Source organism: Arctopsyche grandis, chromosome 5 (genome assembly GCF_051622035.1).
Source record: "Arctopsyche grandis isolate Sample6627 chromosome 5, ASM5162203v2, whole genome shotgun sequence".
Lineage (NCBI taxonomy): Eukaryota > Metazoa > Arthropoda > Insecta > Trichoptera > Hydropsychidae > Arctopsyche > Arctopsyche grandis.
This window is the reverse complement of record NC_135359.1, coordinates 28,418,266-28,436,372: the sequence shown is the minus strand read 5'-3', so window position 1 is coordinate 28,436,372 and position 18,107 is coordinate 28,418,266. Positions and strand designations below refer to the sequence as shown.

The 18,107-nt window shown below is 32.8% G+C and overlaps 3 protein-coding genes across 6 annotated transcripts in view; 1 reads left to right on the top strand and 2 right to left on the bottom strand.

Moving 5' to 3' along the window:
• Nucleotides 1-1,866: 1,866 nt before the first annotated feature.
• Gas8 (Growth arrest specific protein 8) lies at nucleotides 1,867-4,809 on the bottom strand. The gene is made up of 9 exons (XM_077431385.1): nucleotides 4,491-4,809; nucleotides 4,145-4,217; nucleotides 4,029-4,056; nucleotides 3,752-3,941; nucleotides 3,406-3,667; nucleotides 2,745-3,005; nucleotides 2,479-2,646; nucleotides 2,317-2,403; nucleotides 1,867-2,239 (listed from the first exon to the last, which is right to left on the bottom strand). Exons 2-9 carry the CDS (start codon nucleotides 4,145-4,147, stop codon nucleotides 2,123-2,125), a joined length of 1,116 nt encoding a protein of 371 aa, XP_077287511.1. The 5' UTR covers nucleotides 4,148-4,217; nucleotides 4,491-4,809; the 3' UTR covers nucleotides 1,867-2,122.
• A 778-nt stretch (nucleotides 4,810-5,587) lies between these two features.
• Bin1 (histone deacetylase complex subunit SAP18) lies at nucleotides 5,588-6,636 on the top strand. Its single transcript, XM_077431386.1, has 2 exons — nucleotides 5,588-5,738; nucleotides 5,919-6,636. Exons 1-2 carry the CDS (start codon nucleotides 5,670-5,672, stop codon nucleotides 6,327-6,329), a joined length of 480 nt encoding a protein of 159 aa, XP_077287512.1. The 5' UTR covers nucleotides 5,588-5,669; the 3' UTR covers nucleotides 6,330-6,636.
• Nucleotides 6,637-6,693: 57 nt separating this feature from the next.
• The window catches only part of LOC143911537 (uncharacterized), a 33,984-nt gene continuing 22,570 nt past the window's right edge, over nucleotides 6,694-18,107 (bottom strand). For all 4 annotated transcript variants that reach the window (XM_077430435.1, XM_077430436.1, XM_077430437.1 and 1 more), the window contains exon 2: nucleotides 6,694-8,100. In XM_077430435.1, the coding sequence (XP_077286561.1) occupies nucleotides 7,057-8,100 (1,044 nt within the window). In that variant the 3' untranslated portion in view covers nucleotides 6,694-7,056. The remainder of the gene's footprint in view (nucleotides 8,101-18,107) is intronic.

The window sequence follows — 18,107 nt, the reverse complement described above, 5'->3', positions numbered from 1 at the left end:
GATGAATGAGCTTCTTCCATAATTTGTAAATATATTAGGCACGTAAAGGACGTTCTATTAGGCACACGCAATGATAGTCTGCTCAATAATTGAGGACAGTCGATCGAGCTGTTGAGGATGTTCAAAGTTGTTGAGATGTCAGCTATCTCCCTTCTTTTGACAAATAGAAGCAGATCCTGACACCTACAAGCATCTTCATAGGATGCATAGGATAATCCAAAACGGCTGCCGATGTACCTCAAGAATCTCTTCTGAATGCGCTCCAATCTGTCCCTTGCACCAGAGTACTCTGGGTTCCAGACTTGGGATGCAAGCTCAACAATACTTCTTACGTATGGAAAATATGGTATTTTGCATGATTTAACAGAAATAAAGCATTTGGAGGACCGGATGACGAACCCCAGAGCCCTCGACGCTCAGAGTTTAATATGACTCCCAAATCCCTAATTTTCGATACCCTTCTGAGTATATATCCGTTGATTGAATAAGGAAAATCAACTGGACATACATCGCTCGCACGGATCTCCCGTCGCACGAAAATTGGTCGCAAAAACGAAGAACGGTCGTTGCGAGCAGTTGCTCGTAACATTGGTTGCAAATACTTTTTTTATATTTTTTCAATTATTGATGATGATGTGGCAGCCCCGAGGTACTGGCTGTAAAACCATTGGTTGGCCAGTGCTTCGCCGGTAAGCATTTACTTCCTCCCCGGCTGTCGAAATAAGTAGTTGTGCATTACCAACACAGTCGTCTCATTCGTCCTACCCCCATAATGACATTAAACTTTATTGTCTCGCTAATACAGACGGTAACAACTGTTTGCAAAAAGATTTAGATACTTAATGGTGTCTAAATCGAGAATTACAAAAATACCTTCTGAAGTTAAATCAGTTTCTTATAACGAAAGGTTGAAAATAATGAATCTCACTACACTGTCGACGAAAAGAATAAAAGGCGTCTTAATCGAAGTTTTTTAATAATAAAATCAATTTAATTGTTCTATGTCCAAACTCATTACGTTCAATGAAAACACTAATCTTAGAGGTCACACTCTCAGACTCCAAAAAGAAAAATGGAATAAATTGATCAGAGATTCCTTCTTTTCAAAACAGAGTGGTTACAGTTTGGAATAGTCTTCCCAATAATGTTGATAGTTCTGAAACCCTTAATATTTTTAAAAACAAACTAGATGTCTTTCTTAAATTTACTGGATGTTTGTTTTTCTTCTTTTCCAATATCTTTTCAATATTTTTGTTTTCTTTTAGTTATTATTTTACCGTTCCAGATATTTTATTATTGTTTTTCTTCTTTTGGTATTTTCTCTTATTTCGTATTTTTTTCTATATTTTTATATTTTATATAATATTTACATATATTAATTTCAGGAATGCAGCCTTTATATCAACTATATGTAATCAGAAGCATTATCGAAGACACCAAAGGTTTTCAGTAAAATTAAAATTTCTTATTGAGTAACTTCAAAATTCAAGAGATAAAAACTATTGAATGCTTAATAACTAATGTTTTCTTATTACTTTTGAAATTATAACTTAAATTTATAAAAATGTTTATTGATTTTTTATGTAAATTGCATCCTTAATAAAGTACAATATTTAAACAAACATACAATATGAAAACATTAATCAGATGGTAAATGCCAGCAATTTTGTGTATTGATATTCTTCTGAATAGATTCTTTTTGAAGACACTTTTTTCATCAAAACTAACGAATTGCTGTTGAAATATAAAATTTTGTTATTACATAGATTTTTAAATTAATTCTGATTAGTTTGTATAACTGAAAAGTCAACGTTTTGCATGTTAGAAATAATGAAGAATATTTTAAATGGAAAGTAAATAATATCTAGCTCTAAAAGATTTTGCTATATTTTATTTCAAAAAGTAATGTTACAATAATTACCTTAATAAAATGCAATCAATTCTTTCCTACCTATTAAATAAGTACATATTACCATCCGGTTTTTCTTTTTTTGATTTAGATTTATTTAATATGAACTTGTAAATATATTGAATTAAAAAAGTAAAATAATTTTTATATGCTTACAAAAAATTTAATATGATAAATTTTATGAGCCACATTTTAAAGGTTAAACTTGATTCATTACACTGTCGATAAAAGTCTCTGTTCTAACAACGCTCCGCGTAATGCAGCTCTCTGTTGCAGTTCCAATATTGCCTGTGTAAATTTATTCTTCAAATCATCACGTTCCAAAACAACCTTTAATATATAATTATATTTTCAACAATTAAAAATACGAACAATAAATCATTTATATGTATCTAATTTCAACATACTTGATCAAATCTTTGATTAAGGATTTCATATTTCCATTTTAGGGACATGTGCTGTTTTTCTAAAGTAGATAAAATCTTTGTTTTGCTCTGAAAAACAATAGTATGTAATAGTGGATAAGTATGTTCATCATTTGGTATATATTTTTGTATATAAATGTATACAGCAAGAGCAGCACGATCACGTTCATGATAATGAAAACGTTTCCTCAAATCGGCTGCTTCAGTTTGTGATTGTTTGAGTGGCTCAGCTAATTTTTTTCCTTCGGCAATTGCATCAGCAGCCACTTTTTCTGCTCGCTCTTTTGCTCTCAGTGTTTCTTCCATTTGAGTCTATTGGATAAATATAAGTCAATTTTCGCACATAAACACAAAGCTTTAACCATTTTAATGGTAGATAAGTACATATTATATGAAATATGAAAACATACTTTGAGACTATTTATGAGGCCAAGATTGTTCAAAGTTATATCGTTATAGTAGTTTTTCAAGTCTGTAAATGCTTTATCATGTCCTTTGACTAAATCATCCAATTGCTTATTTTTTCTTTCTTCTACTTCGGCTAAATCTGTTTTTCTAGCAATTTTAAGATCTTCAACTGCCTTCTCTAATCTTGTTTCATTTGAAATTTCAATTTCTTTAGTTTTTTGAACAAATTCTTCTCGAACTTTGCTTAGTTCTTCTTGATGTAGCTATTTATAGATGAAACATTGTAATATAAGTTTAAAATTTCAATTTTAAAAGTATAAAAAAAGCTTAGCAATTAAAATGAACTCTTCGTTTCTATACTTGAATATAATTTGTTATCAACTTTGAATAAGATAATTAATTTTATGTTTATTACAGCTACATGTATATATATGCATGTAATGAAATCAAAACATTTGTAATTCATTTTATTTTATTATTTAAAATAATTATTTTGCATTTATTAAATGTTGAATTAAAAGTTAAGATAAGTCGTAACATAGTAGATATATTAAAAAATGTTTCTGAAATGATTACCATGATGTTCCTAGTACTAAGACAATGAGACAAGTATAGAAACAGAGAGTTCATTTAATGAGAGTTGATGTTTCTCAGGGTACCCACAAGTTTTATACGTCGGATTTCTTCTTGGGTAGCTAATTCATTTTCTCGCAATTGGGCGCGAAGTTCTCTTTTATCACGCAATAATTCTGCTTCACGTGAAGCATATTCTGCATGAGCGTTTCGCAATGCTGCTTGGGCATCAGCTCTAAGTGCACATCTTTCCCCCATTTGTTCATAGGCCAAATGTTTTATACTTTGATTATGATGTTTAGCAGCAGCTTCACTTGCTTCAGCACATTCTTCTATTTCTCTCTCTTTGTTACTGAAATCAATATTCTAATGCAATTTTCAAAAATTGTTATATTCTTATTACAACAAAACTTTATATAATAATATGTATGTATACCGGATCTCCGCTCTAAGTTCGTCAAGTTCTGTTCTGGCAATTTCCCAAAATGTTCTTATTTTATCTCTTTCTAATTGAAAAAGATTTCTTTCTTCTCTTTCTCTTTCTAGTTCTTCCTTTACACGCATTGTAAATTGCTCTAACTTTTCCCTGGTCATCTCCGATGTATCCACTCCATCGATAATTACGGCTTAAAATTTTTCAAAATATGTTTTATTATAATTATAACCAATAATATTATTTACATAATACATATATAGAATGATAAAAGCTATACCACTTCCTTGTTTTACTTTCTTGGGTGGCTGAAAAAATTATTTCAAATACAATAAATTTGTAAATATAAATATTTTGATTTTATTGTAAATACATGGATAAGTATTTTCTACCTACCATTTTTACTAAATTTCTTTTTTCCTAAAGGTTGAAGAAATCAGCTGACGTCAATTGAATTTTTCAAGTGAGTCTAATGATACAAACAATGAAAATGTTTCTTAGCAACGGTCTCATGAAATCGTTAGCTTTGTAAATATTACTAAAGATCAATATATTTGAGTGTTGATTTTAGATAAGAAAACGTATCTAATTGATAGAATGCAGCGAATATGGATAATATTTGAAAAGAGAAAAATAAATTATGGGTAGGTAAAATGATGAAGGCTAAAAATTTAACTATGTAGGTATGTAGTTATGTAAAAGACAGACAGTAGGTATTTAGTGCTTTAAGGTCTGTTCATACCTAGTCGGCACGTACCGACTTCAGCAGGTATCCGGCCGTACGAAAAGTATTCTTTGGTACATTTTGTATGGGTATGTTCATTTCAACCGTCACGTTTCCGCCACGGCAGCATAGATGTATTCCAGTCTATTCTAGATCTATGCACGGCAGGCTTACAGCAGTACCCGATATTTCCTGTTCATACTTTACAGCAACATCCGTCAACGTATCGTATCCGTCTTTTTGGCCATCATGGAGATATACACGCGAATTACGTGCCATGAGTCTGCCGCTTTGCTGTTTTGGACCAATTATCGATAGTGACAGTTGACAGCTGTTCAATCTTTCGACATGGTTTTGGCGCTGACAATGACTTTGACAATGCTTCCTTAAATTTTGTAGATTTTTGGTGGTTTGTGTTTTTATTTTATCCAGTATTGTTTCAAATTGGTATCGGTTCATATCATCATCATCCACAAGCTCCTTATACAGTGTTCAAAACTCTCCTCCGGTTTTTCTATTTTTTAACATGGGATGCACATCAAAACGCCTCCGTGCTTTTTTATTGCCTTCTTGAGCTTCTTCTTCCAACAACAACGCGATTATACATAATTTTTCGTTCGATAAACGCCGAAACATTTTTGCTGACTTGTATTCTGACGCGTAGCTACGAATGCACGTGTATGCATTCATATTGTAAGTACTCGAAAATGCGACGTAAGCAATATTGCACCGTATCGTCATGGCCTGTAATGTATAAGTAAGCCGATTTTGCCTTGCACTCGGCCAAAGTGCTGTAAACATGACGTGACCGTGACGTGTAGGTAGATATGAATAGAAATGTAATAAAATGACATATTTGAAACGGAGTCGTGCAGTGCTGAAACCGTGCAGTGCTGTTAAGTATGAACAGACCTTTAATGGGATATTGAAAATGTTAATAAATATAAATTATAAATATAAATTTAGTTTTTATTTCAGTTATATAATAGAAATATGATCATGAATTTATTCATCTATTTGATCAATATTTAAAAAATAGTGTGATACGTATATTTATAGCGATTCGATATTTTTATAATAAATAAATTTCTTCAAAATATATGGTCGTGTTTTAGATTGTCAAGTTAACTGTCGATCGCGTTGCCGGCGTCCGTACGTTTGACGTTTCGCTGATTTTCTTCGAACTTTGCCTCGGAAATGGCAGCTGTAGAGTCAATGGTAGTCGAAGATACGAAACCTCCAGAGAAACCCGTGGACAGAGAAAAGGTAAGATACCTAAAACCATCGAATATTGCAGAGATAAAACATAACCTCTCTTTTTTTATGTTTCCTATGTAATTTGTATGAACATGAGTCCTGTGTCAAATCCATAGATGTCATTGTTTTAGACTTAATTTTTCATTTACATTTTTCACCACTAATCACACATAATTACGATACTTTCAGACATGTCCGTTACTGTTGAGAGTTTTTTGCTCTACGGGGCGACATAACTCTACGGCTGAATATGCCAGAGGAAACGTACCACAAAATGAACTACAGATATACACATGGCAGGATGCCACTCTCAGAGAGCTAACCTCACTCGTAAAGGAAGTCAATCCCGAAACTCGACGTAAAGGAACCTACTTTGATTTTGCCCTTGTTTATCCGGATAATAGAACTCCAGCTTACAGAATGAGGGAAATCGGAATAACGTGTTCTGGTCAAAAAGGTACAGACGATGACAAAACACTGTCTCAAGCCAAGTTCTGTATCGGAGACTATATCGATATTTCGATCACACCACCTAACAGAATGCCTCCTCCTCCGCTGATGAGACGACAGCAACATTTCAATAACAATAGATCGTACTAATTAAGTTCATTGTACTTTATTTTTAAATTTAAGGTTAAACTTCTTGTGGATATGTTTAATCATATCAATAGATTTATTAAATGTAATTGTTTGTATGAAACTCAATACTGTGTATGATTAAAGTTTTCCTATTTGAAGTTTTTATACAAATTATGCATTTTCATTGAAATTCTATTAAGACTTGTAAAAATTTAATAAGGTTTTATCATGTCGAGTGATTTGTGTGATTTCTTTTTAAATGTAATTTGTTAATTAAAAGTTATGTTCAGTTAATTTGAAATAAAAGTAATTTTCTACATACCACAATAATATTTTTTTTCATTGTTTCTTAAAATATAATTGAAATAATGCGACATATTATTTTAAAAAGATTTATTTATTCTTAATTCATAAAATCTGTTTTAACACCGATAGGATGACTTATAATTTAAACTCACATTCATCAAAACGTACTACAAATCTCGTCAGATTTGTTAAACTCTCACAAGAAAGCTTCACTTTTTCGACGTCAAATATGAGATAATACATAAATTAATTTATTGATCTAACTGGAATAAACGTTGACAAGAATAAATGATTAAATTAACATAACTATGGCTGCAAATGTACATTATAATATTTAAATAAGTGTTTTCAGAATTGACTTTTCTTTAGAAGTTGAAATAATCAGACTTTTGCGTAGTAATTTATATTTAATATTTTAAAAAATAGCACTTATTGTAAATAATTAATTTCTACCATATTGTTGTGGTCTCTTTGATTTTTTGCCCATGGCAGCTAAATCTACAACTACTCCGTTGGGAAGTACGGCTTTATTTCCTTGATAATCGATGAATCCTTTTTCTTCGGGCTCGTCTTTGGTTTTATCGCAAAGTATTCCCGTTTCGTAACTGTACTCTCTCTTCATACCGTCGGGGTCTACGTATCCGTAACGACCTCTTGTCACACAATCGATTCCAATAATTTCTTCTTTGAAAGAACCATCATCGTTTTCAAATCCCCAAGTGATGCTGCCATCAGGATTGTCTTCTCTGTACTTTCTGATGACTTGGGCTACCGGCTTCTTTTCCCTGGTGTTGGTAGATTGTTGGTACTTTGCGGGAGGTTGAGCTTGTTGTTGAGGCCTGGTTGGTTGAGGTCTGTACGATTGTCTGATGGGTTCGGGTTCGTCATCTTCTTCCAGTTGGGGTCTGGCTTCAGGGCGGAATTGAGGACGAGCTGGTCTGTAAGAAATTGGAGCTAATCTTACAGGTTGCGGTCTGGTTGGTGGGTCGAATCTAGCCGGAGCGGATGGAGCCGAGTTTTGGATCAAAGGACGATTGGTTTGAATCCTGATTGGTTCTGGTTGTTTTTGTTGGATCACTGGAATAGCGTTAGGGATGGCAATGGGTCTTGGGGTTGGTGATGGATTTGATAAGAATTGAGAAATCTCATCGTGAGGTAATTGAGTTGGGGTGAAGGGGGAGACGCTTGAGAGGAAAGGCAGTGGAGTGCTTTCTGGAATATCTTCCGGTTCTTCGGTGACTGGTTTTTGAGGTTCTTCTTGTGGAATGTAAGGTAGAGGTGTCGGCACTGATTTGAAAGCGCCAGACCTCACTTGTCCCGGTCGTCTAACTCTGACTGGTCCATTAAGAGGGGCTTGGATGACCCTTCCTTGTCTGAAGTTTCCTGGTCTGGGTCCTAAAGCGATCGCTCCTGGGATTTGTATTCTAGGAGGAGCTGGACCGTCGTTGTATTGTGCCCACGTGCCGTAAAAGCACACAGCTAGCATCTGAAACGAACGAAAATACGTTTGAGTTATTTGGATCAAAACTTTTGGTCACACGATGGAGTGTGCAATGCGTTACAGTTTGTTGACTTCGATACGTGATTCTAAAATACCGTTTACTTCCTTTTGGACACGTTAATCGATTAGCTACGTGATTTCCATACGCCGCGTGTTTAGAATAATTTCACTTATGCATATTTTTACCGCGGAGTAGAATACCAAAATGGACATATTAGTTCTGTCTCATTGTACTTGTATTTTTACCTAACTTCCCGTTTGTATAAAAAAGAAACCACAAAATCGTCATTATGACTTCATTTTATGTTAGCACTACTCCCCTCAGCTTCATTATTACAAGCTATACATGTAACAAACATGAAAAAATAAATTTAATTTACATTGACCAAACAGAAAATGAACAGTAGGAGCGTGACTCATTCTATTGGATTGAGTAGTTTTATTTATAGGTAAAAGTTCCGTGCTTTAGAGGCACTAAATACAAGTCATTTCCATGTAATATTAATTCCGTGGGTCATAAAATAATTCGGCTTGCTGAAACCATAAATCTCTCAAGATTGCCACATAGTAGGAATCAGGTTATTTTGCGTTTTACATACATACACTCCAAATACAAATTGAAAATAGTGATAGGAAACGGAAGCATTTAAGAGTGAAATTTACATGGAAAGTTAGAAATACTAAGCAATAAAACCGATTCGATAATTTCCAACATCCCACACTGCAGTATTTCAAGAAATCAAGATTGAGATTCGACAGTCTGCGACACATTGGACAAAAATACCTGCATAGCAGAGCAGGTAATTATGTAAATCGAGACAGTGCGACGTGTGAAGTGAAAGGTTTTTTGTTCTCTTGTGGAAGTACCCAACCCAGTACAATTGAAAAATTCTGAATTTTCATGGTTGTTGTCATACATTGGTAGGATAAGGGATCGCATAACCCAGACCCAAGAGCTAATAAAGAAGAGCGAACTGATGAAACATGAAGTAACAATATACACAATAGCTCAAAGTTTACAGCATTCCGGTCGTGTGCTTTCAAAAGTGACCCTGGACTTGGTCTCGTTGGGTTGTACGAGTAATCCTCAGTAACCCAGAACGAGCAAAACACATATTAACACGCCATGCGCGAGTTTACTTTCACTGTTAAACCGTAACGAGGGAAAAATGTACGCAAGTGGTACGTTACCGTGTTTTTGTTCGATTTCAGTGTTCATTGACCACACAATGCAATGTGTACGGTGCAATGGACGTGGTTGAAATTCGATTATGAAAATACTGTGGATATCATAATTTCTAGGTAGTGTTGCTAAAAATTTTCTCGATAGATCTGAACGATCGATATTGTTCGTTTGGATCAATCTGCAAAAACTGAAAGTTGTCTCGCAACCAGTCCACTTAAGGTCAGCGTTGAGGTGGTTTGAACAAATCGGACCCTGTGTAGATTTGAGAGTGGCTCACGTGCTTTACACTCGGTTGACAGATTTGCCAACAGCTTAATTACATCATATAATTTGAAATGATATCACATAAAGATTGGCTTTTTATAAGGTTTAATTTTGATAATGAAAGATCATCACTAGAGGTAGGACCGGAAGCGGGCTTTTTCCAGGAAACAGGGCGTTTTGGGTTTATTTTCCAGGAAATAGAGCAAACTACAAAGCTAGAGTGCAAAAAAAAGGTTCATCATAAAAATGAACAATGCACGGCGAACAATAAACAAACAATGGCGCAAACTTGGTCCGTCACACATAACATCACAGAAAAGTGAATTTGATTCAATTTACACTCTCATATCTAGACTTAGGAGGCCAGGATGCTTATTCTCACAAAAATGGTTCTCTATTGCCCTACAAATCAAGAGAGGAAAACCATTTTTTGTGGTTATAAGTCTGCTCATATCCCTTACCTTACATTCGTATGTATATAAAAGTGTTGAGAGCTCCAGAGCTTTTTGGTAAATTTTTCTTAGTAGTTATATTTTATAAAGCATAGGATATATGTATGAAGAAAACCTATTGTATGCACCAAGATGGCAAAAATGAAATAAAAAACAAACAATTTTCTAATTATAATTTATTGACCCAAGAGTTTTCTCGTTACTCTTAATTGAGAACAATAAGGGCGAAAACACATTGAGTCAAACGGCACCAGCACACTCTTGGCATCCCGCTGTGAAAAATCTGTATTGCTTCGTATTTTTGACAAGTTTCTCTTACATTTCTTCAAATATGGGAATCACCGTTATCGATCAATGTCATTGGTATGTCAATACAAGCATTTGAGCCTGGGTTCCATAGCATAGATTGTGCGTGCTAGCGTTAAAAAAACCCTCTGTTTACGCCCTGACAGAATGAGTGACTGTTCAGTTTTCTTCCACATCCAAAACTATGTACATGTATTTTTAAAAATTTGTATTACCTCTGAGCGACACCTATAATATAAAAAACTTGGAGGTACATATATTATTTTATAGATTATAAATTTGAAATCATATTCAAATAGTAAGTAGGTGCTAAATTGACGAGGGACCGTTTCAACGATGAAATCAGATAAATTGGCAAACTCTGATGGGAAACGATCGACTTGGAGTCATAAATATCTAAGTCTGACCAGCACCACTGCAGAAATACCCCGAATAAATTCACTTCAATCGAGGTAAACCCAAGGCTTGAGCCTTATACTTCTGGCTTTATGATATGAAGAATGGGTTTTACTAATTACAAGTTTTTTTTTAAAATATGAGTAGAAAGCTGATTGTGATATGCTTTTGGGCCATGATGGCTATTGACTTCGTAGAAAACATTTTTATTACTCTTTTGAATTCAGCACTGTTGTAACGTGTATTGTGAATTGTTATTGCCCTAATCACCATACGATCCCTAGTTATGACTGTAAGTTTGTTTCATTCGGATCATATTATAAGATTATAGAAAATGTGCATGAATATTTTTAGAAACAGTCAGAGTCGTGAATTATGTATATATACTAAAGAAAATATAAGAGCAGCCTCAACCTTGACTCAAATACGTTCTGTTGCGAGATAACTTCACTTTCAACCACTTGATATTCAATTGTTAAAGTTTGAATGGACGATTAAGACAAAACTCCGTCTACGTATATTTGCGGAAATTGAGTTTTTTCAATTTTGCAATCGATCTGCATAGAAACCATTTAAAACAATAAAAAAAACTTTGTATCCCGTTATTTAAATACATATAAATATTAGACCAACCTTGTCTCAGAACGAGTTAACCGTCTGAGCGCACACTTCTATTTACGGCTTCAATTTCTTACATAAAGGTCAAATTTGCGACGAAGGTCGAACTTTAGAAGTCAAATCAGGTGTATGTTATCAGAGAAAAAAATAAAATAAATAAATAACATATATCTTTTCATACTGAGATGCAAATTCATAATGAGGCGTGGTACTGAACAATACCCTTGATTTTCAGACGCGACTTTCTGTCGTTTGCTTGCTCTTAAAGTGAGGCTTAAATTATAATTTATTCAGCCATGATCCACTTGCATATACGGCGCTTTTCGTATTGATGAATTGCATAATTAAATTTAAAATAAATCAGACTGAAAGTGCTCGGAGAAATGCATACAGTGAATTTTCACTTTTAAGCTTTACGACTTTCGTGTTTCTAAATTTGCATTGAAATCAGATTATGTTTAAATATAACGATACTGGTTTAATCCTTAATAGAAAACTGAGAATTTACTCGCTTTGAAAATGTTATACATAGTAAATTTGCATTAATATCATGGTATGAATCAGACTACCCTAGCATAAGAACAATTATTGAAATACATATACATAGTTCCGTTTAAATTTATATTTTTTAACCATTAAATTATATATTATTTTTCTTAGGAAAATTCCTAAAGCTTTATAGAGTGATTGAGTGTATCTATTATATTTCTACTTTTCAATATTATATTTTAAAATAATAAATAATGCTATGTTAAAGTAAAGCTTGTAGCTAATAATGTATTCATGTTTCTACCTACATACATATATTGTTAAGAAATTTTAAGTATATTATATTTATATTAAACTAGTGTTGTACCCGATGAAATATCACCGCATGGGTGTTGGCATAGTAAGTTATTAAAAAAATTAATAAAAGAAATGTGTCGGTCCTGTGTTCGAACCGCACGCGGTTCGAACACAGGACCGACAAATTAATTAAATTAATTAATTAATTAAATTTTTTTCAAATACCTTTTAAATATATTTAATTTATTATTTATATTTAATTGCTATAATATATAAAAATAATATAATATATAATATATAGAAAAATAATATAATATATAATATATATAAAAATAATATAAATAATATAATATATAAAAAAAATGGTAAAAACAACCTACCTACCTACATATATAACAATATAAAACACCAATATAAAAATTAATTAATTAAATAAAATGTCAATAGATGGCGATAAATGTTCAGAGACTATTAGCCTAGAGAAAACATTGGTAGCAAACAGTATATATAGATTTTGTTATTATATTCAAACGTTTTGTTGGCAGTGTTTTAGCTGTGACGTAAACTTCGAATCGAAACGGATATTATAGTACGGCGATTGTTATCTTACACAGATACACAGACACACAGAATAGCGATATTATAAATATATATGATATTAAAAAGTTGGGATCATAGTAAATATGTTGAGCTGCTTCTCATGATTCAGGAAATCTCATACTACAGGGTTTTGTCTATCAGGAAACGATTATAACTTTGAACTGTTTATATGAAAAATATGTAGTATGGGTTTTCACTAATTTATTTATTATTCTACCAAATGATTTAGTCTATGTCAAGTTTGAGTTAACTTTTTAGTAAGTCAAGGATCATTATATTAGATATTGATATATCAAAGTACACCCACAGTAAAATTGTATTTAGAATGTAGGCTGTTTAAATGGACATCATAGATTTCTCAGAAATTTAATTGAAAAATTATAGCTTGGGTAAAACTGAGTACTTCTTGTTAGTATACAATAAAAAAAGACAAATATCAATCTATATAAAACGGTTATGAAATGATCAACAACAGCCGATATAATTTCATAAGGCTTTTGCGCAACAGCACAGCACCGCGGTTTAGACCGGTTCAAATGGTGAATTTTGAACCGCAAATCTGTAAATCGATACAATGTCGACATCCTCCGACTGCTATCATCTTCCGATGCGATGATGAATGATAAACGGATTGTGATTAATTGTGTCGAGAACAATGCTACGGGTATATAGCCCACGATCTCGCCAAGATTGTGCAACGCGGAGAGATGATGATGAAAGACGTGCGGAAAATGTCATCGGTTAGAAATGACGACTGCACCCATCGCAAAAGGCTCGCCAACGTGTCGAATGATCTCGAGAATGATCTCGAAGATAATCGAAGGTCTAGTGCGATTCGATCGCTGTGGGTTTTTACTAATAATTTACCATGACGTTTGTAGTAAAACCGAAAAATTCACATAGAAAGTTAACGATCGACTTTCAAAAAATAATAAAATTCGTCATTTTACGGCTCAACGACCGGTCGTGAAAATTCGCACACATCATCACCTAATGATTTATTGATATTGAGATTAGAAAACGCCGTAATTAGATCTCATCACTTTGCATTATGGGGAGCATCGCGATCAGAGCATCCTTTCCTTTCCTTTCTAAAAAAAAACACTTCCAACATTCGACTAACGTCATGATTCTATTCTTGACATTTTTCTCTTTCTAATAGAAATCCTTCCTGAAAGCTTGGTTCAAATTTAACATTAATCATAAATGCTAAAATTTTGCCATTTATGAATAAAGCTTACATTTATTTTAATCACATGCTTTTTATAAGTTTCTCTAGATTTTTGTGAATTTACCACATTTTGTGAGCTGATTTTGAACCACTTCCACTCTTTCGATCGCTTTGATATTTTACCGAAAAAGTTGTCAATAAAGTAAGCGAATCTCTTTAAAATGAAGCTGGGGGAATTGAATCATTAAAATTTCATTGGAATCGTCTGTCAAATCGACGTGATGACAGTTGGCAGCACGCGATGACATTCACGCCACCCACTTTCAATTTCACAAATCACATAATTGAACAATTAGTTATAATAACATTATTTACACTATCTCATATAATATAATATTGCAAGCTACCATGAAACATATTTACATATACATACATTTTCATTTTACAAATTTGTTACAACAAATAAAGTTAAAATGTTGACATGCGCGGCGCGATGTGCTTTGGCCAAATGTCTCCCACCAGATGGACATTTAATTTCAAATTAACATCTCTAAAATAGCTAGCATGACAGAATCGGAGTTTGCCCGGCAAATCAAACGTCAAACGTTTCAGTGAAACCATAACCGGTTACATTTTCACTGGGTAATCGCAATATCTTAGCAGCCAACACTTATTTATTTAAGGGTTAGGTTAGGTTAGGTTAAGTTAGGGTTGGCCCTATTCATTTAAGATGAGGTTTGTTAGGGTTGGTATTTATTTTTGTCAAATTTTATTTTTGTTACTGGCAACCGAACGGCGAAAACCGAATCTGTCATGCGAGCTATAATATTTTAGAGAGGGGCATTCTTATTTGCCGGACCGATAAATGGTACTTTATAAAGGCCTGACCACACTATGCGCCTGCGACACGAAACGGCAGCGTGCAGCCAAATATTGTTTGTATGAAATTGTATGAGATAGAACGCACTACGCGTCACGTGACAGAGTTGCCTTTTGTATCAACTTAGCCGTGTCGTGTCGTGCTGCAGCAGGTCGCAGCCGCATAGTGCGGTCAGGCCTTAAAGGGTAAATTTTGTTCGTTGAGGTACGTTTTACAGATGAGTGGAAATTTTATCAATTGTATAATACTATGCTTTTAGAATGATCTGGAAGGGTCAATTGGTGAAAATTAGCAGATAAAGATTTCACAAACGTTCCAGAAACGGTGCAAGCCAAACTCTCCCTGAGACGAAGAATAGAATAGGATGATATATGTATGTATGTAGGAGTGAAACATCATTTTCTTTTCTCGCAGATTTCGTTTAAAAAGTTTGACATTCAAACAAGCATACTAGTGTTACAATTTTCGATATTGACGCGACTAGTGAGGAATGTATAATGGTATCGTTATTATTATAACATGACAGACGCCTTTCACTGTTAAACCAAATATGCGGATACGCGAGAGGCTGATCCAATTCCAATTTGAACCTCAACTTGCCAGTTGAGGTCGTTTCAAGGTCGCCCGAAAATATTCGCACAGTTTCCATGCAACATGTCATAAAAAAATCGTGAAGAAATTCCGCAAAAAACCGCCGAGTATTTGCATCGAAAGGAATGCAACACTTAGATCTTACATATACCGGTCACGGAGTCCATTTTCTGTATTTGAATAAATATTGTTCTAGGAATCGACATGCTGACAATTTAAATTAATAATAATTTAAATTATCATCACGTAACGGTTCGGTTAAATAACCAAAGCTGTTGTACAATCGATATTATACCTTTAAACTGGTTCAATTTCACGTTGTTAAATGTCATTACACGGTTACAGCATCGCATTGCGATTACGCGTGTTTTGTTTGCAATTAACAATTAAATAAATGTTAAATGCGAAAATTTTTCCGGCATAACACACATATGTATGGTTTTTGAGTAATAATATTACGTTAAATTAAAATAAAACGCATTCATTTGGTTGTGTTCTGCTTTCGTTAGTCGATTTCCCAAAGGAAACTGCGTTTGTACTGAAATGATATTAATTTTATTAGCATTTTTGATATATGTATTTTCATTGTATTCAGTCGCACCTTACAATATTATATCCATATCGTAATATTCGTCTGAAATTTTCCGCTTTCGAATGTATGTGTGTTTACTTTTATACTAAGAGCTGGAAAAAGTGCATCGCTTTTTTTCTTAATTGGATTTGGCCGTGAAAGTTTTCCATCGATCAAACTTTTTATACATCTAAATTCGAACTTTCCTTTTCGACTGCGAATACACACTTCCGGAATTTCTTACAAATGAGTGCTTCTTTTTCCTCGAGAAAAATTCTCTTTGTTTTTCCTACGCCGATAAGTGTGTCTAATAGAGTGTGACATTAACGAATATTTTCTTCGGTTTCGGTTGGGAAAAAAAAAACAAATTTTCATAACAGACATTCATAGTGTAATATAGGTTTTTTTGTGTCTTGCTATTACGTGGTCGTGTGTAACAAACAGACAAAACGATGCATTTGCATAAATTGCATCTATGCGTAACATTCGCCTTACGATAACAACTTTCGTTGTTAATTACCTACTACATAGTACGAATGGTCACGTCAAATGACTCATTGTATAAAATCGAGTTGAATATAATCTCGAAATTAAATAAAGCAGTTGGCAATCACTGTGAGATCTTTAAATTTCGCGCTCTTGACTTTTACTGTCAATTAGAACCGATCAAAAATATTGCACATCTGTGAAATAATTGTAACAGTTCTCACACTTAATTAGAAACAGAATCAGAAGTCGCATACTAATTTACGATTTCGAATCGTCCATCCCTGAAACAATGTCGATTTCGTAAATATCGAATTGCTTTTTTATTGAAATTCTACACGATACCGGGTTAATCGTTCGATTCCATTAAACACGCGAAAATTTCATAAAGTCGATTGCATATCAACGAAAAAAATTTTTTTGAGCAACGCACTGTACTCTTGAAACTATATTACGCTTTGATTTTGATTAGGTTGGCGTAATATTTGAAATGTTCGTAACATACGCACGCGATGAAATTTTGGCAAAACAATTAGAATGTATGTATATATGTACATATACTGTTTTAAATGTCAAAAATTTTTTAACAATAGAATTTCAATAGCACGTATTTAAGAAAATCTATTAAATTATTTCTTTATATAGATTTTTTATTTATATATGTACGTATATATTATATTTTATTTTGATGTGCCTTAAAATATTCAGGAATACTTCAATGAATATTCCATGGATTATTTTAAAAATTTAACTAGTGCTATTTTTATTATACCTGTTTTTATTTGGTCAGTAAATAGATTATCGGTATATTATCGGCCACTGACTACTTAATTATTTTGTGTTCATCAAAAAATACTTAAAACAATAAACAGTTTGAGGATCGTTCTTTCTACATATACCTATAGCACACAATTATCACAAAATTTTCGTAAAAGTTACTGCCCATTTATTGAAAAAAGTATTGACCTTTCAATTTGTTGGCTTTTTATTGATTTTTATTGTAATGAAAACTATTATATTGTATTATAATACAATATTATATAGGTAACGATTTGGCCTAATTCAGTTTTATTCCTATATTAATATTCTATTGATTTTTCAATTTAATATAATAAATTAATGGTTAAATATTTACAGACATTATATGTAAGTGCTTAATGGCACAATTTGGTTAAATTGAGTTATTACATAATTTAATTTTTGTTCCTATATTCATATACTATTAGAAAACAATGAAACACAGATTACCTAAACACAATCTGCTTTAGATCATCGACTTTGGAGTCTTTAATTAATATTATATATTACATGTATTATAAGCATTTATAAGAATTGTAAATAGGTTTTTGAGCTCTTTTTCCTATTATGCTGTAAATTAACATTAGAATAATATAATAATATGATTACTAACAAAATTAAATTAAAATTTTAAAATAGAAAATGATAAGCAGATCAGTAGCGATTAAAATAGATATATAATATGTATTGTGAACATAATTTAGTAATAATAAAAAGCATATAAAAATCAAAATCAAGAAAACAATGAAAACTTTTCAAAATAACATCATATTTTTTTTGCAAATACAATGTACAAAAGTTATAACTTTTAACTATAATTTATAATCACATATCAATTCCTTTCAAAAATCACATTTTGAAATGTCAAAGATCAATATATGTACTCG

Coding starts and splice junctions, on each gene's coding strand:
- Gas8 (XM_077431385.1), bottom strand. Junction 3,942..4,028: donor GAAAGTAAAACAAGGAAGTG/GTATAGCTTTTA, acceptor AAAAATTTTAAG/CCGTAATTATCGATGGAGTG. Junction 3,006..3,405: donor AAATCCGACGTATAAAACTT/GTGGGTACCCTG, acceptor ATCTATAAATAG/CTACATCAAGAAGAACTAAG.
- Bin1 (XM_077431386.1), top strand. CDS start 5,670: ATGGCAGCTGTAGAGTCAATGGTAGTCGAAGATACGAAACCTCCAGAG. Junction 5,739..5,918: donor AACCCGTGGACAGAGAAAAG/GTAAGATACCTA, acceptor CGATACTTTCAG/ACATGTCCGTTACTGTTGAG.